The sequence below is a fragment of the Catharus ustulatus genome, chromosome 16 (assembly GCF_009819885.2).
Source record: "Catharus ustulatus isolate bCatUst1 chromosome 16, bCatUst1.pri.v2, whole genome shotgun sequence".
Taxonomy (NCBI): domain Eukaryota; kingdom Metazoa; phylum Chordata; class Aves; order Passeriformes; family Turdidae; genus Catharus; species Catharus ustulatus.
Genome location: NC_046236.1, coordinates 14,226,141 through 14,251,748, shown reverse-complemented (window position 1 = coordinate 14,251,748; position 25,608 = coordinate 14,226,141). Strand labels below are relative to the sequence as shown.

General features: G+C 42.3%; 1 protein-coding gene across 3 annotated transcripts in view; it reads left to right on the top strand.

The window, feature by feature from the left end:
* TOM1L2 (target of myb1 like 2 membrane trafficking protein) overlaps positions 1 to 25,608 on the top strand; it is a 55,711-nt gene that overhangs the window by 808 nt on the left and 29,295 nt on the right. For all 3 annotated transcript variants that reach the window (XM_033073669.1, XM_033073668.1, XM_033073667.1), the window contains exons 2-5: positions 17,872 to 17,956; positions 18,875 to 18,953; positions 20,532 to 20,681; positions 24,840 to 24,974. In XM_033073669.1, the coding sequence (XP_032929560.1) occupies positions 17,872 to 17,956; positions 18,875 to 18,953; positions 20,532 to 20,681; positions 24,840 to 24,974 (449 nt within the window). The remainder of the gene's footprint in view (positions 1 to 17,871; positions 17,957 to 18,874; positions 18,954 to 20,531; positions 20,682 to 24,839; positions 24,975 to 25,608) is intronic.

Sequence of the window (25,608 nt, the reverse complement as noted above, 5' to 3'; positions counted from 1 at the left end):
GAATTGTGGTTTTGGTAACGCTTTGGTGCCATTAGCACGTTACCCTCAGCGAGCTTTCACTGCCAGTCAAGGCCTCCCTGGGCTGCTGTGGCTACTCCTTCCCTCCCACAGATATGTTCTTTAATGGCTACTTGTATTTTGGTCTGGGTTGCCATGGCTGGGGCAAAGAGATTAAGGAGAAAGCCTGAGCATCACAGTTTGGTAACTGAGTTTTCACCTCAGCTGAGTGGGCTCTCAATGCCTCCTGCTTTCCTCTGTTGGGCCCTGGAGAAATTTAAGATCTCTGACATTGGGAAGGAACAGGCTGGCTCAGGTTCCCGCAGTGCAGGAGGGCAGGTAGTCCCAAAGCCAAGGTGATGCTCAGTCGAGCATGTCTCCTGCGAGGGAAGGCTGGGAGAATTGGGATTTTTCAGCCTGGAAGAGAGAAGGCCTTGGCACGACCTAACTGTGGCCTTCCCATACGTGAAGGGAGCCTGCAGGAAAGATGAAGAGAGTCTGTTGACAAGGGTCTGGAGTGACAGGACAAGTGAGAATGGCTTCAAACTGACAAGAGAGTAGGGATAGATGGAATATTGGGAAGACAAACTTCCCTGTGAGGGTGTGGATGCCCTGGTACAGGTTGCCCAGAGAAGCTGTGGCTGCCCCGTGACTGGGAGTGTTCCAGGCCAGGTTGGACAGAGCTTGGAGCAACCTGGGATAGGAATGAGATGATCTTTAATGTCCCTTCCAACCCAAACCATTCTGTGATTCTGTAACAGCTGTGTATAGTCTTGCCTGTAGCTATTCTACGTTGATTTATGGAATGATGGAAGTCTTTGAAAATCATAATGGAGAAAATTTTGCAGAGTATCGGCTCATGACCTCAAACCTCTTTTCTAGTCCTTTCCTCATCCCCATGTGCAGGGCACCCCCTGGTCGAGGTAAAAGGCCCTTGCATGGGTGAGTCTCACGCTGTGCTTTGAGCATGGCTGGGCTCTCTTTGCCAGCCTATATGGAGCATATGTATAACTTGCTGTTTATCCTCAGCCATCTGGGGTGTTTATTTCTTCTGCTGAGAGAGAGAAGTGCCGGGAATCGGAGGAGAATAACAAGAATAGCTCAAGTGAAAGGTGATTGTAGAGTGAATTGGCTTTGTTGTGTTTGGCCATCAGAGCAGCCCTGCCAGGACAGCTGCTGCTGGGCCAGGCCTCTGCAGTCAGCCTGGGAAGGGAAGGCAGCAATTCCTCCTCGCTTCATTGGCAGCTTCTTTTAGCATCAATCAGTGGTTTGAAGGAGCTGAAGAATTGTTGTGGGGCAGGGAGGGAGGAGCAGTAAAATCTGCTTTTTTAGCCTTCTGCCTCTTTAACTCTGGAGTGCAAAGGTTTTCACAGCTCTCACATCCCTTCGCTTGCTGAACGAGCGCTCGCTGCCAACTTTGAGGCTTTGAACGCTGAGCTGCTTCCATCAGATAAGGTTAGGTGTGCAGCTTCCCTTAATGCAAAATTCAGCTGCACTTTCAGAATTTTTTTTTTTTAGCTCCCAGGGGGAAGAGATAACTGCAGATTTTATTTTGGAAGACAAATTTTTCTGCTTCTCCTGTCGCTGCCAGTTATCCCTTTCTGAGACAGCAGTAAAACAAAAGCATGCCTTGTTCTCAGACACTGCTATTTGCCCAGTGCTTCCACAGTTTGTTTTTCCAATGAGCTTGTGGAGTATAATTTTCACTTATGTTTCTCTTCATTCTTTGAAGGAAATGGAATAATTTTGTATTTCTGTTTAAACATATTGTGTTGTACACAGTTGTGATGTTTTCAAGCAAGGCCTAACACTCACCATAAGGAAGAAGTGCAGAAAATCCTGTAGGTCCATCAGCACACCAAGAATGTGTGTTCCCTGCCAGGAAGTAGCAGAGGTTCATGAGAAGATTTAATTAGGGCTCTACAATATCTGCAGATAAATGCCAGGTCTGTAAAGAACAAAGATGTCAGGAAAGGTTTGAGGAGAGCTGAGAGAGGTAATACAAGGGATTTTCTCTTTTCTCCTCTTTATCTGGATAATGTCTGAAGCTAGGCAGGCTTTTTATGTTAACTCTTTTGCTTAATGTGGGAAAGTAATGCTAGGATGAGCTCAGAGGATTTGTAATGGAGATGGATAGAGTCTCCTGCATCTAAAGTGCCATTGAAATGGCAGCCAGGTTCCCCATGGCTGAAACCTACCTGATTTTTGGACTGGCTTATATGGCACCCTCTATTTAATTCCCAGTGGTGACATAGCAGAAACAATATAAGCAATTACCATGGCTGCTAATTACAAACCTCACCTAATTTTGCTGTAATACTTTGATTGACCTGTGGATACTCAGCTGTCCCTTGTATCTCCAACAAACTCTTCTCCTGAGAAGAGGGGTTGGTTTTTGGTGGGGCTGTTGTGTGGAAGGCAGGCAGCTGTACCTGAAAGATTCCTGAACTAAAAAAAAAAAAAAAAAATTAATTCCAAATTTCTTTTTACCTGGAGGTTGCTGTGAAGGGAGCTTATAGCATCAGTTTGCATATAAACCAAAAATCTCACCCCAGATTTTGTAGCAGAATCCAATTCTTTCCCAAGTTTTTTTTGAGGTGTTTTTCAGAAGGTCTTTGTGAAGGCAGTGAGGGTGGAATTGGGTGCCATGGGTTTCATAGGCTGCCAAGTACATCAAGGCTGACAAGATCCTTTGTGGCATTGGGTGCTGGCCCAGTTCTTACAACTGAACTGTTTATTTTTTCCAAACACCACTGTAAATACTATATTGAAGAATATCCTGAGCAGAGAGGAGCAGGAAGATGTGTAGTAAAGCAGTGCTGACAGAGTGCTTGCTGTGTGGAGAGGGATCAGCCTGGAGAAAAAGCTGCAATTTACAGTAGTGGGAATTTGCCTTGAGATTCACCATCCTGCCATAAATTGCGTTTTTATCTTTCTTTGTTCAATGGAACCATCTTTAAAGTGTCACCGCTCTATTCAAGGTTATTAGAACAAATACCCTTGCTGCAGGTTAGCAAAAACATCTTTGATGATTAAAGCTGATTGAATTACAAGGATGTGGAGGGCTGGTGAGTCTTTTTTGGCCATTCTGCTTATTTGATAGTGGCCACATGGCTCACACATGAGGACACAGGAAAGCCTGGTTTAGCTTTTTTTGTTTTCCTCTGGAGACTTTTCAAAGGCTTCTGGAAAATGCTTATTTGTTTGAATCTGAACCAAATCTTGCTGCTGTCCCCCTCATGCAGGTGCAGAGGAGTGAGCTGGGGCAGTGAGCTGTGAAATGGGCTCCTCACAGGGTGCTGGACAGGGGCATCAGGGTCAGTTTTGGTCAGGCTCTGGTCAGGGCTGTGTGTGCTGCTGAACTCAGCTCTTCTCACTCAGCCCCAAATCTGCCTGACCCAGAGTCAAAGACTTCAGGGAGTGAAGTTCAGCACCTGAATTAAGTGCAGCAAGACTTGAAAGTTAATTTTTAACAATGCAGTAGAAATGAAGCTGTCCTGTGTGACTGGGAGTGGGGATCAGGTGCTGCTTTACACCCCTGGTCCCTGATGCAGAAGGGAAGTTTCAATGCTCAGTGCTGGTCTGGGCACTTGCTTTGGAGTCTGTTTTTGGAGGAGAAACTGTGTGGTGATTTAATACAGAGTATTGTTTAAGGAGGCTACAAAAACAAGGTTTCAGCAAAAGATACAGAGACACTTTATTGAAGCAGCAGTGAGGCAGACAGCTTTTCAATTGATTTTTATCAAAGCACTTGCAGTTTCCATTCAAGGCTGTTAAATTGATAATATATATGGTGGATACAGGCTGTTTTCAGAGCTGCTGTTTGTTCCCCCCCTTTTTTTTTTCTTTTTAATGGGAAAATGCTTCAGCCAAGGGGGTTTAAAACACCTTTATATTTTTCCTTCCATAAGAAGCACTTGAGCCTTTTCTTCAGGTTTCTTATATCTCTAAGATTTTTATGATTCTCAGAATAAAAACAGTTCTTAAATAAATGAGTTGATGGCTGCATGTAGGAACAGAGAAATACATTAGAGCCAGCAGCTTGTGGTAGTCTTTTGGGAGGCATTAATCCAGGCTTTCTTGTCCCAAAATTTCCCTAAGTTCCCTTCAGAGTTAACTTACTACTTTGCTGTGCTGTAAGTGAAACACTTTTTTTGTAATGGAGCCTTTCCTCAATGTTAGAAATCAGTGTTTGAAGTGCACACCATAATCTTAGGATGTGGTCCCTGTAAAATATCATTTTTGCAGTGTGCTGTTGGGCTCTGGATCCTCTCTCTCATCATTCATTGCTTTATAATGAAATAAGAAATCCTTTGCATTTACCCACAACCATGGAAGCATTGTCCCTTATTCTAAGGGAAGCTTTTCTCTGTACAAGGTGGCAGTAACTTTTGTTGCTGTATCAAAAAGATGAATTTTGCCTTTACCTGTAATGAAAAGGGCTCAAGAAGTTCTCAGAGCTGAAGTACTTTTCTAGGTACTCCTGTAGCTGGTCAGTTGTTAGAAATCCAGCCTCCACTGCTCATTCACAATTGTGCTTGTCATGCAAAAAGAGCCTGATAAAGTGCTTTTAGTTTTATGAGATTATTTGGATCTGCTTTCACTTCATGACAATGGATTATGTTGTAAGGAAAATCTCCATGAAATACAAAAATGGATATCTTTGCTTTTAAAGGAGCAAATAAATACTGAGTCATGAGTCTGGCAACTTGGAGAAACTACGTACACGTGTGAAGCTGGGTAATTAGTATAATGCCATTTAATACTGGGTTACTAAGGCTGGATTTATTTTATAGGCACAAAAGCAGATTGTAGTTCATGAAGGTATTAGAACATGTATTTTTGGGTAATGCTGTTATATCTCTTTCAGCATGGTATGCTTAAATATATATTCCACATGGTTCTAATAGCCATCTATACATGACAGTGAGGACAGCTTGTTCCAAATTTGTTACTTCTCTGTTCACAAACTCAGCAGATTTTTTTAAACTGCATATATAAAATATGCTTGCCTAAAAACCACAGAAAATCCCCACAAACCCTTCCAACTGATATAGCATTGCATCCAAAACAATTTTCCCCTAAAAAAGTACTCTGTGTTTTCCTTAGTTAGGAACAGTTTTAAGGTAGGCAGACTTTCCTATGGTTTCATAAACTGTGTTGAGCTTTTAATTAATAACTTTTGAAGGTGTTGAAGGCATTTTTGGTGGTCAGTGGAGGGACAGCAACATCTCTTGCAGAAGTTTTGTTGAGATGATCCCTGGGAAATGAGGAAGAGACCCAAAAACTCAGCCTGTGAAACACAGCAATGAATCTGCACAGATCGTCCAGAACTAGTTTTCCTCTTTCTCATTTGCATCTACCTGGCGAAAAGTGAGTTTTCTATGTAAAAGAAACTTGTTGCTGAGCATAAAAATCCTACCAAGGATAGATAAGCTTTATCTTCTATATTTGTGTGGTTATTCTGCTGATGGTTCTGCCTGATCATTTCAGTTACTGAGAGTGGCAAAAAAGGCTCTTTTAAAATTGATTCTTCAGCACAACTGGTCCAAGAGCTTCCCTAGAGCTGGGTCTCTCTTCCCTTAGGAGCAGCTCCTTTGCTGCAGGTGAACATGTTTTTATACAACACAAGGAGTCAGATCTTCCAGCTATAGGTAACATTTCCCATCGCTCAGGAAGGGGAGATGCAAATAAATCCAACCAGTCTATTACTGGCAGCACTGTCTTTAAATTTAAATATACACTCCACAATTGTTCTCCACCTGCCACAATTATAAGATGGGCTCCACAATGCTGTAACTCATTTCAAAATCAAAGATTAAGGATGAAAAAAAACCATGCCCTGTCTGTATTTGCACAATTCCTGGCATGGCTGCATATGGAGTATTTACCCATGCTCCTGTATCTCTTGGTTCACAGCATTTGGCAGCTCAGTGTAGTCTCAGGGAGCATCAGGAGACTCAAAAATAAGGAGATACTCAGAAAAAACCTGTTGAATAAGTTGATTACCTTGTAGGCTGCTTATTCCTTGAGAGTAGGGCAGCCTGTTCCCCAGCTGGTCCTCAGAAACCTTCTGGGTTAAATTAGCTTGGGAAGAAATTATTTGTTCAAATGCAGATCAAAGAAAACATACACAAAGTGAAGGCACAGATTTGTGTTGTAAGCTGTTTAAACTGTTTGAATACCAAGAATTTTTCAGGGCATTGGTTTTGTGTTCTTAAGGCAGGGCAGACTTTGTTGCACCCCAAATGTGGTCAGGAATGTTGATCTGAGCATGTTGCATCCTCTCTATTTTCATGGGATATATTTACTGTAAGAAATATGACTGTTTCCTATTTGACCAAAATAAGAAAAAAAAATCCATTTTTTTTTGCCTAGATTAATAAATGTAAAAAGTCCCTTTTAAAAATCTGGTATTTACTGACTTTTGTTTTGTTTTTAAACTTTTATCCAATTATAGCTTTCTGCATTTATTTTTGTTTTGGAAGGAAGGTGGTGCCTTTCCTTGCCCATAAACACAAAAAGCTGCCTTGAGTATATTAAATAAATTGCAGGCTTCAGCAGCTTTGCCAGCAAATTTTGGAAAGTTTTATGATATTCTGGGCCTACAGGTGAGAGATATTTCATAGCTTTGTCTTCTGAGACTAATAAATACATCTGTATATTGAATATAAGCATTTTACTTAAGCTTTGGTGACCAAATGCTTACTCAAATATGGATAATTTTTTTAAACATCTGCAAGGCTTTAATTACTAGTTTTGTCCAAGAAGTCCTGCCTAATTATGGTTTTGACTGAAGTGATCCAGAGATGAGATATTATGTTGTAGCTTTTCCTCCAAAACCTCATTGATTGCAGTTGAAGCAATGGATATCTGTTGGACTCAATACTTTCCCCTTCTTTTATATAAGTTGTTGAGGATCTTAACTCCTCAATTTTCACCAAAAAGCTCTCTGATCATTTAACAGAGTGTTGAGGAATTTCACCAGTTAATTGGTTCCTAATTTAAGGATTAGAAGAGAAAATATGCAAATTTTATTGGAATATTTCATCAAGAGTGAATTTTGAATCCGTCTCCACACTGTGACCCGAGTTATTTCCTGATTTCTGTCTGGTATTTTCCTGAGCAGTTGTTATGGGATATAGGCATGATAATAAGATGATTGATAGGGGGATGTAGATGTTGGGCTGGATGCAGCATGTATTTGGGTTTGTGTTATCCTGAGCTCACATTTAAGCTGTTGTAGTAAATAGCTTGGGTTTTTTTCATTATCTTTGAGCTGCCCTTTCTCTACTGATTTTCAGTGGTTTTAATTAGAAGGGTATTTTGCTGAAAAGAGCGAACTCAGACCTTTGTGAAATTTTCTGCTAGTACAAATAATGGTAAATCTGAAATCACTTATTAGACCAGAAGTTGTTATGGCAACTATAAGATGGTTGGCTAATCAGAGAGTGAGATCAGTTTTTATTTACAAGTGTAATGAGCAATTAAGTTTGAGCAGCTGTCAGACTTGGAAAGTGATTAAAGTTCAGCAAACAACCCAAATGGGTCAGTGTTCAGTTCTGATGGTTTTCTGACACTGCAGCTTGATCATCTGTGGGTTTTACCTACTATAATTAAATCTGCCTTTTAAATCCCCATCCTTGCCAATGACTTGGCATAACCAATGAGTAGAAAAACCCCTTTTTCCTACCAGGTTCCTTAATGGGTATTGGCCTGGAGTCTTGCTGTGGGTAATGAGGTATTTCACGTGTAGCATTCCTTGAAACAAAGCTCAGTTTGGATGCAGAATCATCTCCTGGCTGTGGTGATCACCAGGAGGGAGCTGCAGCAGCCTGGCTCAGCCTTTGCCCCTCTAAAGGCTCCCTTTCATTACAGGCAGCATCACACAGTTGTTGGTTGCTCAGGGAGCTGCTGCTGGACTCAGAGGAAGGATGTGCATGGTGGATATGAACATTAAACCCAAAGGAAGTGGAGAAAGTCGTGATTCACCCAGAACAAGGAGGGAATGCCCAGGAGAGGATGAGCTTGGCTGCAGCTGGTGAAGCTCCATCACTGGGCTGGTCACAGTGAGCAGGGCAGGCTGCTCATCCTCATGGCTCTCCCAAGCAGGAGGAGTTGGTTCTCTGCAGATTCCAAAAGATTGCATGTGTTCATACTGGGAAGGTTTCCCTCCCATCCATACTCTGCATCAGATCAGCCTGTTTCATTGTTGGAGTTTACTTCCCTGCTGCACCTGTTAAATAAGCCAAACTGTTTGTAAGCTTTGCTCAAAATTTGTGTTCTAGTTAGAATCTTAACTGTCCAAGACAACTAAACCAGCAGAGTTATTTTCCAAAATTACACCTCAGTCCCCTGATACATTTACATTTTTATTAATTTTGCCACACTAATGCTATGATGTAATAGAGGCAATTGCAGTGGAACGTGAAATGGATTGGGACTGCTCCTGACCTGAAGAATTTACAAAGTCATGTGCCTAGATAACACAAGTTGGTGAATGGGGACTTAAGGGAAAATTAAAATGACAGTCTCAGAAATAGGCATTTGCATACTTGACCTAAACTTCTGGTATTTACATTTTCTATTTATCAGTCTTTTTCAGGCTTATCTACGGCAGTGGCACATGAGAAACAGGGCTGTAAAAATGGAACAGAATTTTTAGAAGGGTTATTAGAGACCAAGAAATCCACATTTCTCAGCCCCCAAGATGGGATTGCACATACGTACCATGTTGTTGCTGTTGCCTGATTTGCACTCGGGTTTACTGAGGAGATTGCTTGGGAAGTGTTTATCTGCTAAGCTTCTGCAGGCATAGCAAGCCTGGCTTCTTGGAATGGGCAGCTGGCAGTGGAGCCCTTCAGTGACCACAGCAAAATTCCTGTCACCTAGTGGAAGAGGAGCCAGCTCTCCTTTCCTCCCATGGTGGATACTTAGTGTATTCCAGACACTGATCCTCAAGCTGTGAGATTTTGGAGAATTGGGATGGGGCTGGAGCTTGCTGCCTCTTGCACAGGCCTGGTGTCATCCTGTAGAGCAGTGCAGGGGAAGGCTGAAAAATTCAAATGCAAACAGAAGCCTTCAGACTAGAAAACACAGCCCATCAACCCTCAAAAGCTGCAGGCTCCTCTGTCTAGTTCACTCTACATGTGGGATAATTGTGCTTTTCCAGAGGACTCAGCTCTCACCTTCATAGTTGTAGGAGAGCTGGAGGTGGGAACATGCACGTGGAATAGTTACTGCGAGAGTTGTTGCGTTTCATTTGTAACACATTTTAATTATCACGTGTGAACACTTGCTTAAAAATCTGGTGTAGCACGCTGCAGAAAAGGAGTAAACTTGTTCTTGTAGGTGCCTCCTTGTAGGAATGGGAGATTTTCCCTATTTTTTCCCCTCACTCAATAGTGTTTTCAGTTTATTTCAAGCATGTGAAAATGTAGGCAGCTGATTTTTGGAGTAACCTGTAAAAAATAATACAAATAATTCTAATGTAGGAGCGTGATGATTTGTTTGTTTGCAGCAAACATGTTACAAGTGAGCAGGTGGGAGGGGGATTTTGAAATATATGGGGATGGATTTTTAGAGTTTGCAGCTGACGTGGATTAAAAATTCTTCGAACATTTCATCCATGAAAGGCAATTAGTTTTGTTTTATGAATATGAAAAGCACGTAGCTTGTAAGTACTGGAGTGAAGTCCCAAGTGAGTTATTAGAACTTGCTTTACTCATGTAGTACAAAATTGGCCATCAAGAGCTGATAGATTTCAAATATAGCTCACTGACACACTGATCATCCATAACTTTTCATAAAGTCATTTTTTTGGGCTTACCTGTAATTACTGGATGCTGCTGAAGTTCTGAATGGGGCAGATAGTCACAGATCAGGACATCTCCTTACTCTTGATGATGATTAAAGCATGTTTTGCTGCTGAGATATGGAATTGTGATACCTCTCTGCCTGCTTTCCCTACTTCCAGCTGCCCCTTTCTCTGAGATTCATAAGTTAAGGCTGATAAAATTAATGGAGTCTACTGGTTTTTAGCAGCTTTTTTTTTTTTTTTTTTTTTTTTTTTTGCATCAGGAAAAATTAATGTAGTCATTGGTTTTGCATTATTTGGATTGTCTGTGTGAGTAGGTAGTTCTCGGCTACTAATGGATGTTTGGAAAATTATTATTTTTTTTCAGCTTCTTTGTTTTGGGGGGTTTTTTGGAGACTTTTGGAAATTTATATTACTAGTGTTAATCAACAGATGTTACTCATCCAGTATATCAGTGCCTTAATACCTGAGATTCTCAGTTAAGGAACTGGTAGCCCAAGTTAAGGAGCCCAAATTCCACAGAGAAACTAAAACAGGACGAAAACTCTTTGGCAAGTGGTGGGCTGCAATCTGAGTTCTGGCTATGGAAATAACTAAATGTTCATGATTTGGTTATAAAACACTGACTGCTGGATAGTGTTCAAAGGAGGAGGAGATTTGGGTACCCATCCTGATGCACTGACCTGTTTAAACAACACTGTGCTGATAAATTCTCCAACGCAGAATCATCACAGTCACACTCGGACACATCGCAGCAGTCGCAGTTAAATTTAGCAAAGGCAAATCTGAAGGAGACCATTTCATCACCCAGGAGATTTTAATTTATGCTTTCATGCCTCTCATCTAGAGAAGAAAGATGGACACACAGAGTGGGATGATATTAAACTACTGGAAGTGTTGCCTAATAGATCACAGATGTCTGTGGAGTGGCAAGTCATCATCCCCCCGACACAACAGGACGAGGGGACACTGTCCCGAGATGTGACATGTCATAAAGGATCATTGATTTGTTGCTCCCCTACTGTAAATCAAACATCTCCATTCAAATCCATTAAAATCCATTAATACAGGGCGCAGATTTTAAAACAGCTTTGACATTTCTGATTGAAGGCTTGGCCGTATCGATTCCTGACGTGAGCAGGTCCCTGTTTGTCAATCGTGAAGTGGCACCATCATCTGAAAATCGTGGGTTGGCAACGAGGTGGGAATCTAGCCAAGGTCACTGCTAAAAGAGATGAGGAAATATGCAGTGAAGGCTGAATTTGGGGGAAAAGTGCCTCTGAATCATGCAAATGGCTTGATGAGCTGGGAGCTGCTTGTGTGTGACCTCGCTCTGAAGGACGGCTATTTACAGTACATGGGTCAACATGTGAGCTCTAATGAGTGTCAGGGCATGGGAGGAAGGTGTTCTCTGCTTTGTTTCTAAAGCTGTGGAGAATGGAGAAGTCAGATGGATTTCACTGTGTTTTAAAGAAGCAGTAGTGTCTCTCTGCCATCTGTTTTGGAAGAGAGCAGCTCACATACACATGTCATTCAGTGGAGTTTGCTGTCAGCAGCAACAATTTCTGCTGATGGGGGAACTTCAGGGAGAATATTCATAACAAAAGTCTTTATTGTATAGAAACACACCGTTCTGCTTGGGATCCAGCTTCCAAATGCTTTTAAGGACTGTGACTAAACTACCATTTATGCCTGAGATGAGAAACATCCGAGTACAGAAGCTGCCTGGACCAGCTTCTCCTGCCAGGCCTTTTTTGTGCAGTACAATTGCAGATGGGAAGGTCCAGCTGGTTTTACACCCTGCAAATGTATCGAGACCTTTGAGATGTGATAAACTGAGCCACGCTGATATGCTCCCTTGCCTGCTCTGATATTATTTTCAGGCTTTCTGTTTTGGTTTTCTTTTTGTTCAGGTGAAGCTCTGATCTGAGCATGAAAGAAAAGTCTTCTTTGTTGTACAGCTGTTAATATTTCTCTAATATGTATTAATCTATTCACCTTGCTCTGCTTCTGAAGCTGCAGTGCAGCTATGCTCAGGTAATCACCTGGAGTTTCCTGCACTTGAATTTGTGGGAGATGGGTGATGTTTTTTTCTGCAGCATATCTAAATCACGAGAATGTTGTAGCATGACTGTGAGTACCATGAGGTCCTTAAAAAGGCACTGTAATTATGTACTATATATTCATGATTGCAGGTACATGTGATCTGGAAAGCAGGTTGGAGGAAGTTTGGCATTTGGGTGGCACCTTCAAAAAGAAGAAAACCTGAAAGTTAATTGGAGAAAATGACAGTTCCCAGTTTACTGCTGTGCCTTCCAACAGCACTCCAGCTAAATACTCATTAGGATTGCACGTGTGCATGTCCACAGTGTCTCGTTATTTCATTTGAACATAGACTCTGCAGCCATTACATATTCATTTATTCAGCACCAGAAACTTCGGCAAAACAATGAATGGAGGATAAATGATTTGATCCCAAAGAGTTTCAGTGTGAGCATAGCTAAAAACCAAGTGAAAAATCACAGTGGTCATGACAAGTGGATGGCCAGTGCTGCAGCAGTCCAACCCAAATCACATTTTCTGTAGTGCTTTGCCATTCAGATTGAGCCCGTTTGTTCTAGCTGACTGCCTTTTTCCTTGGAAGTGTGAAGCTCAGCATTTTCAGAGCAGTGTGAAATAAGGAATGTAGAAAAAGGACTTGGAGCAGTGAGGTGGCTAATTGAAAAATGCTCTTGGAGCTGTGCGCTCTAACAAAGAAGCTGGCAGGGTTTTATGAGTAAGTCACTCCAGAGTTGAGTTTTGATCTTGAATTTTGAATGAGTCACATTTATATTTTAATAGGAGCGTTTTGATAAAAAGGAACAATCCTCCTGTTGGTTACCATAATGTCTAAGTGGCCGTGACTGTCTTTTAAAAGCAAATATAGAGAAACAAGAATAGACTGTTGGCTCCGGGAGTATCCAAGTGTGTTATTTGAGTGTGTCTCTGTCTCCCAAGTGAGATGCCTTGAACTCAGCAGCTTTGTCAGTGCTGGGGGTCTTGGGTCTTATCTTCATTTTGCTTGAACAGCTGAAATACGTTTCTGTGGCCTCTGTATGGTCTTTCCCTGGATCTTATTGATGGTACTGTGGGGTTCATTGATGAGTTATTGAATCCAAGAGAGACAACTGCAGTCACAAAATGTAATGGTGCTTTAAAGTGTAAAACAGTTCTATAGGCTACAGCTCAGAGATGTCATCATCCCATTCATTTGAGCAATCTTGTCTGGTTTGCACTGCATTGCAAAATTCTTGCTGTTTTCCTGAAAGCTCAGTCTGTAAAAGCATTTTGCTTTTACCCTCAGCTGATGTCCATGGCTTCTGAGAGAGCAGCTCTGCATTGAGGGGTGGGAGACCAGCAGGATGGAAGCAAAAACCTGCTGATGCTGTGGCTCCTTCTGATCCTTATTATGCAGAGTGAAATACAACATATCTGAGTGTTTGATTCACTAATTTCAGTGGTGGAGCACAGCTGGTAGGCAGGTGGACTGTTAAGAGACAAGACAAAGATCTAAGATCTGCAGTCTTATGAACTTGCAAGCAAAAAAGAAAAAAGAAAACCAACCACAAAGCCCAAGATGTTTTATGTTATTTGAACACCAGACACTGTTGGAGGGAAGGGGAGAAGTTTGGGCATGGAACTTTCTTGGTTTTGGATCTCTAGCACGATGCATTGATTTGCATGTTTCTTGCAAAAATAGAAGGTGAATTTGTGTGTGTAATTCGTCCCAAATGTATGAATTGAGAGTCTCTGAAGCAACATCTGGAGAAGACCCAAGAGAGAAAACCATGAGTTGTCTGAACACAAAGATCTGTTCATTCATGAGATCCTGATATTCAAACAGAAAACAGCAGTTGTGCTGTTTCCATTTAATAATATTTCTAGCAACTACCACATTTGACTTTCCCTTTTGCCTTTTCTCCCAAGACCATTCTACAGCATCATAAAGACTTCTTGGTATTTATACTTATAGATGGATTTCTGGAAATACATTTACCCTGGTGTTGTCATTCAGGCTGGACTGGCTGTTCTCAGTGCTTCCAGCAGTCAGAATTCCAGTCTCAGCTGTACAAACATGCACATGGAGCAGTAGTGTGGATTGAAGGGAGCAGAGAGGAGCTTCTTGAGGACAACCAGAGTTGGTATTTCTCTGTGAGGTCACTTTTGACCTGGTTTCAGCATGGGTGATAAAAGTTCTTCTATTTTCTTCCTACATTTAGAAGCTAATCTCTGCCCTGCCCTGGGCAACCTGTGATTGTATGGGAATTTCTGACCTGATTTCCTTGTGGTGACATCTTGGGTCAGAGCAGGTTGTTTGGGCAGAGCCTTGGCTGGGGGTGTGTGCACTGAGACTGTTTGTACTGAGAACTTTACACTGCTGAACCCTCTGAGTGCTGTAAATTATACAGGATTTCAGTGTGAGCAGGGAAATGCTGATACTGCCATTTGGCAGAGCGTGGATATGTGACCACAAAAATTGGATCTCAGAGGGAAGGTGTGAATGGAAAAAATAGCACAATTTTTTCTCCCTTTCCTCACAGACTGCAGATAAGCTGATGCTGTGTGTGCACATGCAGTGCCCAAGGTCTGCTGCGTGTCAGGCGTGGAGTGCCAGATTGTCTTTCTTCCCACCAGAACATTTATGCTTTAATTTGGGACACGTGGTGGGAGCTGATAGCATCTTGTTTCAGAGAGAGACTTTCTGATAATCTCACTGGTGGTATCGTGTCTCTGTGTGAGACACAAACCCGGCATTATCCCAGCCCGAGTCAGGAGCTGTGCAAGGAGCCCTTGGCACCAGGCTGGGAGCTGCCAGCCCTTCTGTGATGCAATTAAATTATACCATAAACTCTTCAGTTCAGGGCAAACTCCTCCTCATCACCTTCCCTCATGTCTTACTGCACCCTGGAATCCTTTAGTCACATTCCAGAGTCCGTGTGTGAATGAACTGGTGCCATTTCGATGCCTTTTAATGAGCATGAAAGAGGTTGAGGAACTGATTAGTCTTTCTAAGGGGATTTGCATGATTTGTGTGCCGTTCCTTTGCTGTTCTGTGATAGTTTCCAAAATCTGTTTAATCTTGTCTGTCATATCTGGGTGCTATTTGAAGAGGAGCCTTCCAAAATGTCCATGAAATACTGGACAGGTTATTGAGTAATTTTAATTTACTGCATTTTGGCTGTTTTGGGTAGGGATTCTTGTACAGCTGAGTGCAGGCAGAGCTGTTCCACTGGAAATCCAGAACTACAATTTGCTGTGTTTTGGTTCTAGAAAAGCTCTGTGGGCTTTCAGTTCATCACAGCACAGTACTGCTCTTCAAGCAAATCCCACCCAAACCTTCTCTGCAGCCAGTGAACTCCTTTGTACAGCTGAGAGAGCACTGCAGCAGCAAATCTGGGTCACACACCCTACAAAGGACACACAACTCCAGATGATAAGTGCTCGTGTGCTCTTTGTTGCTAAAATTAACTTCTGACTCTTACTTGAATTAAAAATTACCCAAGGGGGAAAGAGCTAATTCTCAAGAAGGCAACTGTTATGTCTTAAACCCACACAGTCTCAGCTGTGTATGCAGAAATGCAAAAATAAAAAGGTAGTAACCAAGTTATTTGGGAGAAAGGGGATGTTGTTTTCCCTGGAGTATCTCAGAAGGGGAATATGACCAAGGTTATTTGGGACCACAGATGAGCATTCCAGTGCTAACCTCTGTTCAGTGCTGCAGCAGCATCTCTTCACTCTGCCAGCTCCACAATATTACCTGTGGAGTGCTGCTATATCCACATTTTGTCAAAATAACACTTAACTCCATGAGTTTTACAAGACCAGCGAGTGAATTGGCTGCCAGCACAAATTTGTGGAGGATCAGCATTTTCCAAAATCATATATAAAACGTGATTATAGCAGACCAGAGAGTCTCAACATGGCTGAGTTGCTGCCTGATGACAAATGCTGTCAAGAACACACAAATTTGTTAATATAGTTTAAGACTGAGGAAACAAATCATGTGCCCAGCTTCTCTATTTAAGGCATAATCTCTTATTTTGAAGCATTTGGCTTGTAAATCCTTTGCAGCTCTGGGGAACACCTTCTCTAGTAGATCAGATGTAGTGATTTTTTTTCCCTGAATGTTAAGGGCTTTTTCTAATGCTAAATAAAATCTTTTCCAAAGTGGTAAGGACTATATGGAGGTGAAGGCAGATCACATTCTACAGCAATAAAACCTTATGTAGACTGTAAGAACAAAAAGCAACTACTAGAAGTGATTCTTACAAGTAGCTTTGCACAGAGATAAATTTCCTGTATCCTAGAAAACATTACACAGCTCTGCCTGCACTGTAAATGCACTGTAGATTAAAAATACTCAGCAACATGTCCAATATTTATTGGACATTATGAAGCTGTGCATCTCTCAAGCATAAAGAATTTTCATTGACCAAAGTGAACTTGACCATGAGGTGGTGACAGCTGAAAAAGACCCAGCTGGGAGATTTTCAGCCTCCATTCCCTCCCCAATGGGTGCCTTGCAGTGCTGCTTCTCAGAATGAGAAGTGAGGTCTGTAACAAATGTTTTCCTGTTCCATAATCTCCTTTTCCATGATGTCCTCTCCCTTCTGTTCAGCTCTCTCTTCTGGGCTTTTACACAGCTGTCTGGTTTGTTTCAAACTTCTGTAATTGCTGTCTTTGGTGGAGCTGCTTTAACCACGATTTTGGTGTAGACAAGTCACTGAAACTTGAATTATCCAGACAGAGTCTTTCTCCAAATAATGTCCCATAATTATGGCCTGTGGGCATCTGTATCCTCAGTCACAGTGATGGAAATAATAATAGAACAAAACATTGTTGGTAAACAAAAAGAGATGTATGAAGTCCTTGGAGCCTGGTCTTTCCAAACAAAATCTGCCTTTTTCTGAGGGATGTAGACAGAATAGTTGGAGAAGATGGTACCTGTGCTTTTGTTTCTTCTTTGGACTGTTTAAAAGTGGGTTTGCTGACCCTCTTTGCCTTCCAGCATTGGATCTGGCAATCTGTAATCTGTATCTGGAAATCTAGGTATCTGTAGAAAAACCCAGACTAATTTAGAGAAGGTCATGCTTGACTCAAAGGTCCCCTTTTTATATCTTTTTAGTGACAGGCTCTGCATTCAACTTGACATCATTCCTGACTGTGGGTAGCAGATAGGATTTGAATGTTGCAAGTGAGGAGTGTGAAAAATTCCAGGGATGTTCCAGGCACTGCTAGACAAAACTATATTGATTTAGGAGGAAATCCCAAGGAGGAAATAGTTCTTGTCAACTGATTACTACAAGTTATGGTTATGCTACTCTTGCAGACATCTATAAATTAAACTGCCAACAGTTGGCATCTGCCACTGTCACAGTGCTATAGGTCATCCTTCCCCAGGAATTGAGTGATGCCAGAGTGACTTAACCTGCCACACAAATATTGGGGGAAGATTTGGGAGGAAGGCAGAGCTTGGGAGGTGTGTACAGAGCCCCAGAGGGACACAGCACAGGACAGGTGTCATGATACCAAGACCTGAGCTGTTATGTGCTAAATGTTTTCACATGCTGGTGGGGTTTTCATGCTGAAATTCCTTGAATTCTGTCCCCAGGTTGCTATTTTTCCTCCCTCAGTTCATGTGGAGGTATTATCTGCTGAAACAGGGAGGAGGTCATGTTGGTTTGGGGGGATATTTTCCTAGCTCATAACTTGCCAGCAATGCAGCATCTGAAGAGTTTAAATTGGAATTAGCTGACATTTTCCTACTCTCCCAGGAATTCAGGAGTCTTTGAAGAACAGCCCATCTATGTGGGCTGGAGGGATAATTGATTCTGTCTGGAAACCTCTGTGCTGATCCCTAAAACCAGGATGGAAGGATTGACATTGTTTATTGTTAGCAGGGATTTGTTTTTTTCTGTCTGTTACTGAATAGTTTCAGCTCAGAGTAACTGAAGATGGATTGAGGTATAGACCTAATCAGGAAGATATGAAAAGATTTATTTTTCTTTACTTTACAGAAAAGGCCACAGATGGCTCTTTGCAGAGTGAAGACTGGACACTTAACATGGAGATCTGTGACATTATCAACGAGACAGAAGAAGGGTATGTGCTCTTTCAGCAGACTTGGAAAGGTCTCTTAACACAATCTTCCTCCAGTTGTGAGGAGGTGCAACGAGGCTGGGGGCAGATGCTCATGGTTTGAATACAGTTTGCAGATCTGTTGCTTGGTTTTCCTGCTCCTGAGACCTCCCCTGCTCCTGCATGATGCAGTTCCTGTAGGATTCAGGACAAGAGGAAATGGCCTCAGGTTGTGCCAAGAGAGCAACTTCTTTAGGTGACATATTAGGAAAGAATTCTTCACTGAAAGGATGGTCAGGCACTGGGTCAGGTTGCCCAGGGAAGTGATGGAACCACCATTCCTGGAAGCATTCAAAAAACACGTGGATGTAGCATTTGGGACATAGTGTAGTGGTGGGCTTAGTGCTGAGCTAATGTTGGACTCAATGACCTAAGAGGGTATTTCCAACCCAAATGATTCTGTGATACTTTCTGTGATCAGTCTCTGCTTGGGAGGGCTGGCATAAAGAACTTCGTGGGGAGGTGCCACCTTTGTTTTTCTGCAGGTGTATCTCTGCAATGCCTTTAATTTCAGCTACTTCTGTAGACAGCTTTTCTCACACCCCTCCTTCAGCACCAGAAAACTTTGCTGCTTGCAGTCTACAGGAGAACTGATCACTGCTCTTATTCCCTGGGCTTGTCAGAGTGGCTGTTAGTCTTCCCTGCCTAGTCAACAACCTGGATTTTTGGAGACTTGGGGCATTCCTCCAGTCTTGACTTCTGTGATACCTTTTCTCCTCACATATTTCTCCATGACCCTGCTTTGGTTGTAGTCAGATGATCTGAAGTGAACCCACATGCTGATGTCCAGCTGGAAATGGCAAAGGATTCATTTTCCCACAGTTTATGGGATGTGAAAAGCCTGTCTGAGCTGTGTGTTAAAATGGTGTGTTTCTCCTTCAGGCCCAAGGATGCCATTCGAGCGCTGAAGAAGAGGCTGAATGGAAACAAAAATTACAGAGAGGTCATGCTGGCGCTGACGGTGAGTGGGGGCAGGCTGGAATGCCTCAAAGGGCAGAACCCTTTTGTCATGTTCCTCTTCCTGGCACTCTCTTGAATGTACACACTATTTCCTTTAACAGCCACTGCTCTGCCCTTTTCTTCTCTCCAATTGCCTCCTTGCTTCCTTGGGGAGAGCTGCTGGAAGCTTTGCATAGCAGTTTTCTGACTCAATTGATTTCTGCTTCTTTTTGTGGCTCTTATTCATCCCAAGCACTGACTGAGGAAAGTTAAAGTGGCTCAAATGGGTCTGTTACTCTTTGAGGTTTTCCTTTCTACTCTCATTTCCCTGTGTCCAACCATTCCTCCACTCCAAGGCAACAGCTGTGGGCATATCTGCAAGTGAGGATGATGAACTTGCCATATTTTCAGCTTCATAAGTAGCTGATGCACAATTTCCCTTGTGAATGAATCTCTGTGGGAGACAACGCATTAATTTATGCTGATCTAATTTCACTCAATAAAGTGTAAATTATATTCTGTGCGTTTAGGCAGCACTGCTAAGGTGTGGGATAATTTAGCAGTGACCTTTCCTGCTGATGGCTTCAGCTGGAGGTTTCCTGGGTAGTGCAGCCCTCCAGAGTGGGGTGCTGGGCTGGCTCTGGCAGTAACTAGATCGAGTTATCCTGCTCTGGGGAGGTGATCTGTGTGATTCTTTCACAGAGCTCTTGTTGCATCTCCCTGACGAGGCGTAACCGTACTTTCTGTCTTCTTGCCATTTCCTGTCCTGGATTGTCATTTTGACAGATTACCAAAGTCCAAACCATGAGATTATCCATTGTGCAGGAAAGAGCGAAATCCATCAGGAATGAGCCCGTGTCATCATGGCTGATGAAAGTAGCTGAAGGAGGAGAGTAATTACAGACTCCTCGGTACAGAGTCGCAGTGGTTATTAGGCATGGCTGTAAGGAGAAGTGACGTGTTGGATTTATCTCCATGCTAATCATGTTCTTCAGAGAGAAATCAACAGCTGTTCTTCCATGGCAGTTGAATGGCAAGTGGAAGGTGCCTCCAGCTAGGTTGCAGGGGGAAAATGTGTCAAAGTATAACCTGTCAGAGCATTCACAGGGGAGTGTTTTGAATGAGTGAAGATCATTCACCTGAATTCCCAACTCTAAAACATGGCTTATAGCTCGGAGCAACTGGGTCCAGCTGTGTTCCAGGCACACAGAAAATGGTGGAGTGGCACAGCACGATAATATCTCACTGTGACAGGATGTCCTCTGTCTTACCTGCTCCTGATGTGCTGCTCTGTACTTGGCTGTTCAGCTGCACTGGCTGGAAAGTTCTGCTTTGAAGATGAAGAAACTTTCTATTTCTTTACCTTGAAAACAGGAAAGGTAGATCACAAAAATGCCCATTGTGTTAACAGTGGGTGAGGTACAGCTGAATGTGTGTGTAGAGAAGTTTTTTGGCAAAATTGGGGAAGAAGAGAAGTAGTAAGAGTGTGTCATCTTCCCTCTATCTTCTCGCCCTGCCATCAAAAAATCTAAAATAAATTTCAAAATGTATATGATCAAGCTTTGCTCCAACAATGAATGTTGGCTTTTTGTGTGTGTAGGTGTTGGAGACCTGTGTGAAGAACTGTGGCCATCGCTTCCACGTCTTGGTGGCAAACCGTGACTTCATCGATGGCGTTCTGGTGAAAATCATCTCACCCAAGAACAACCCCCCCACTATAGTACAGGATAAAGTGCTAGCACTGATTCAGGTACACAGCTTGTCTCTGCCTCCATATGTTGCTGCCTGAAATAAGGACTGTCTGCTTCGATGCTACGCATCACTAAACATGCTGTCATCGTTAAAAATGTGGCAAGTTTTTTATATATAAACTCAAACAATATATCCAGATGGGTGGGAAACAGCAGACATGTACACACATAGATATTTCATCCAGGGAGAACTGTCTGGATTCTAGTTAGAGAGGTATTACTCTAAAACAGGAGGGTTTAATAAAAGGTAAATGGATGCTTTTGCAATTTAACAGTCATATCTAGAAGCTGGAGACTTGCCTTGGCGATGAGCTTGTCATCTGAGGCCAGGAGATTTCAGAGGATTGTGCTTTTGGTGTCAGCTGCAGAACACTTGTCTTTCTGTGTCTGTTTCCCTGAGCGGAAAATGGAGCTGTTTCCCTCCATTTGAAAGCATTCTGCATTCCTTTCAAAGATGGTTATAGAAAAGTAAATGACCATATAGGAATTAAAATGGTTTTGGTGTCTTTTCTCTGGTTATTGTGCAGTAAAAGCACGCTGTCAGATCCTTGCCTGCAGTAGGAAGTTCAGACATGGGCCTGTCTGCCACTTCTCCTTCTGTGCAGCACAACAATAAACAGCCGTGTTAATTCCACAAAGCATTAGCCACACATGAGGAAACATTGGTGCCTGCCTGGAGGAAATCTGACAATTATAGGAAGCTTTATCACTAAGCTTCCACAGGCTACTGCGTACACCAGAGACTAAAAGACACTGCGTATTTAAAATGATATAAACCTGCTGCAGTGTTCCTTGTGGGGAGGTATTTACAAATGCACAGCATCATTTGCCAGCTATACTTCTGATTTTTATGGCAAAGCATGCCACTTGGATTTCTGCTGCTGTATTTCTTATTTGGATACAGGGATAAGGCATCCATAGAGCATGACAATGTAAATAAGTGATTTTTGAACAGGAAATTGGTAGGGTGGTGGGATTAGTGAGCATTGTGTCAGGGTCTGTGGGGTCCCTTTATTTCTGGTGTATGATTTTATGGCTTTTTTAAAAAAAGCCACAAAATTAATGAATTTATTAATGAATTGTGCTTCTGACTGAGCCCTCAGATTTCTACCTGCTTTAGTGTGAGAGCAGATGCATACAGTGACCAGGACATGAGGTTAAAAACTGTCTTACAAAGACAAACTGGGTGTGTTTCCATGTTGTTTTAGGGAGTGTTGGTTTTGCTGGGCTCTGGGTTTAAATGGATTCCCAGTCGTGAAAGCAGCAAAGATGGGAGTGTTTGAAACATAATCAGAAAGCCACAGTCATTGCCTCAGTGTATCAAACAGAGCTTTATCTGAGGAGACGTAGTGCAGTAGAGCTAAAAGCCTCACTCTAGGTACTAAATGCCTTTTGATATAAAAAGCCTGAAAATGATGAAGGTTGCCTGTGGGTGGGTTCTGTTTGTGTCTCTTTAGCTGGAGGTGGTAGGGGACTTTGTTTTCCAGATTGCCTGACAAGTTTGGAAGAGTGATTGCAGTCACTCATCCCAGGTGCCCTATGGACACATACCCCCACAATACCCTGTGACAGCTTCACCCAGCTTAGGCTGTGCTCTGTAGAGCTCCCTGGGGCTGGAGTTAACCCTGTCCCAGATCTCAGCTCTGCCCCACTAACATTGTATTTATCCCTTTCTATATCCAATTTGATATTGGGGAATTAATAAGAACAGAAATGAGAGGATTAATAGCCCAGACTTGGAAGCATGGAAGAGAGTTGTATAAACAACACATGTCTTCAGCCACAGAGCTGTGTGTGGGCCTTTCCATAACCAGGGTAGATAAAGCTGCCATCAATTTCTTATCTAGAGACTTGTTTTGGGATGTTGAGCATCTTGTGTCTCATTTTCTCAACCTATTTCTCAGTGTACATGAATTAGCATATGTTGCATAGAGCTTATCCTTCCTTCTTCACCTTGCTAGGAGGCCTTGGAAGTGTTCCTTGTCACTGTGCCCCTGGTAAGAGCTCACCTGTCACCCAGTGTCCAAACACTGGGATGATCCCCAGTTTAGGGGCTGGATTTACAATGTTTGGGCACACTGAGGATCCAAGTGGGATTTATCCTGAGATATCTATATTTGATTGTCATGCCCAAAGTCTTAGAAGCTCTGAATTCAATCTCCCCTCTGTCCTACATGTGTTTGGACAATGGGCAGGTCTCCTAAGCTCTAGTGTAGCTCCTTATCCATAAAGCAGAGCTAATATTGCAGCTGCCTAGTTGGACTGTAAGCTGTCTAGGACAGGGATTGTCTTACAATGTATGTAGACAGCACTTAGGACAATAGTACCTGTCCTGCTTGTGACCTCTGAGACACTCTAATGTAGATAATGCTCCCAGCTCAGGTGAAGAAGAATACAAATGGAAGTGTCTCCTTTCTCCAGGGAAGTGAATTGCAGAAGAGAGAATATTTTTAAAAGGTGGAGTGCAGATGAAATGAGATTATTTTGCAAAATCCACAGGAAGCCAATGAAGGAGGGGATGTATTAGTACATCTTCCTGGACAAACAGGCCTCATTAAAAACTGGGGGCAGAATGCAGCATATTTTTGCCTCTAAGTTTCTTTCAAGTGATGATTATTAAAATAGAATATCCCTTACCTAACACTTTTCACTTTTGCTTGCAAATAGAGTTGAAGTGGTGAACACCATTATGTAGAAGCATCATTCAGATGGCTTCTGATGTAAATTAAAAAGGCAGTGACATGGCAAAGGTGGAGTTACTTGTGCAGTCAAAATCTCCATCAGCACTGGGGATGTTTTGGAAGGTCAGTTCCAAGGAAACAATGGCTGTGTGCTGTCAAAGCTGTTTTCTCTGGCTCAGGCAGGGCTGTTTGGACTTGCACTGCATCAGAACAGTTGATTTACTCTTAACAAAGCTGAGAAACAAATCCAGGATTGTCTGCTTGCACCTGATAATGGATTGTCTCCTGGGCACAGATGGTGGGAAATGTTCTTTCTTAGAATTGAACAGGACAGGAAAGCAAGTTAAAAATGTATATTATTTCTTATCTTACTTTGCTATCTTGTACTTCTGTCCTCTCAAATATAAAAAATGGTTCAAAGAGCTTTTAAAGTAAAAATAGTAAAAAAAATAGTATTAAAGTGATGACTAAATGAATTAAGTTTGGAGCCCCCACACACGTCTCGCAGTAGTTCTGGATCCAGCACACTGATACTCTGCTCCACACATGTGGGGGTTTGTGGAATGCTTCATTTTTTAATTGTCATAATATTTCAGTTTTTCCTTCCTCTACATTTTTAATATTTGGCTAATTTCCAGCACAAGTGAAAGGGGCTGAGGCATTCAGCATTCTGTGCTCCCAGCAGCTCTGTGAGTGCAGGAGGCTGGCTAGCCAAGAGAAGCACTTAGTACTCCCACTGAAGGAAAAGCTCAAATGTGAATTGAAGTCTTTTTAGGCACCAGAGAATTCATGAAGGAGAGATATTATGAATGTTCTGGCTGTGGGAATTTCTCTTTTTTAAACTTCATCCTTTGTGCCACACTGGGGTGTCTGAGTGTTGGATATGCTCTGTCAGAACCCAGGCATGGTTAGTTCTGCTGCTCAGGGGACTGTCTCCTTCACAAGACAAGAACCTCAGAAAGGACCTTTTTTTAAATTTAAGTCTGGTCCAAACAAAACACTGAAGACAACTTGATGGCTGTGTTTTTCCTTTGGCAACAAAGGAGGATGTTTTGCAATGTGAATGGAGATTACTTAAGATGATGGTGGTGCTTTGTGAATTTTGGTCAGATCTATTGAATGTTTCACACAGACCTTTTCTGATGGGTCATTTGCTGTACAATATGCCAGAAAAGATCAGCATCAATCACTGCTGAGGAGAGGAGATGGAAAGAGACTTTCATGTGTTTTCACAGATTTTCCTGATGTCAGGGGCTACTCACAGCTGCTCTGCACTGGGTTCCTGCCTATTTTGTATTTGAATAAAGTGTGTAGGTGACTGTCTTAATATTTGCAGGACCTTTTAGACCAGGTCTGATGATTCCAGCTTTCCTTTGAAGCTAAAATCCATGAAAGCTTTTGCAGTCAGTATCTGAGGTCAGGGTGGGGCTGGAGCTTCATTTGGAAGGTTTATGGATAATCCCTCGTGTTTTCCAGGCTTGGGCTGATGCCTTCCGAAGTAGCCCCGATTTAACCGGAGTCGTGCACATTTATGAAGAACTCAAGAGGAAAGGCATCGAGTTCCCCATGGCAGATCTTGATGCTCTGTCTCCAATACACACACCACAGAGGGTAAGCTGCAGCCTTGCAACTCCAAATAACTGGATAACTACCCATTTTCCCCCTCCCATTTCTCTGAATTTGGCTCATTTTCTCACTCCCGGAAGGACATTTTAACACTGAAAGGGCATGTAAGAGAGGCATAATACAGATTGATAAACTGTCTCCTCCCTTGAGTTAATCATCAATCTGAGAAGAGGGAAAGAGTTTGTAACATTTAGTCTTGCACCACGAAACCACCAAACAAATGCCACTAATTTGTTCAAAGAGAGCCCAGCAAGATTTATGATTGAGATTTACTTGTTTTGTTCAAAAGTGTGGTTGGTGATAACCCTGAGCCAAGGCCTGCCTGTCTGTTAGGGGTGTACAGAGTCTGAATCTCTCTGATCCCACAGTAATGTGAGAGGTTTTTACTTCTGGAAAGTTAGGTCTGGAAAGTTGACAGAACTGCTGCTTGGAAGTAACTTAATGATCACAGGTGTTCTGATTATTCACTCTGAAAACTGAAGTTAATGAATCTTTGAAGCGGCAAATGCAAGTGATCAAGGACTAAGAGATTACAATTCTTGTGTCAAGGTTAATTAAATTCAGTATCTATGTATCACATCATTTTTTGGAAGCCTGCAACTTAATTCCTAGTTTAAAA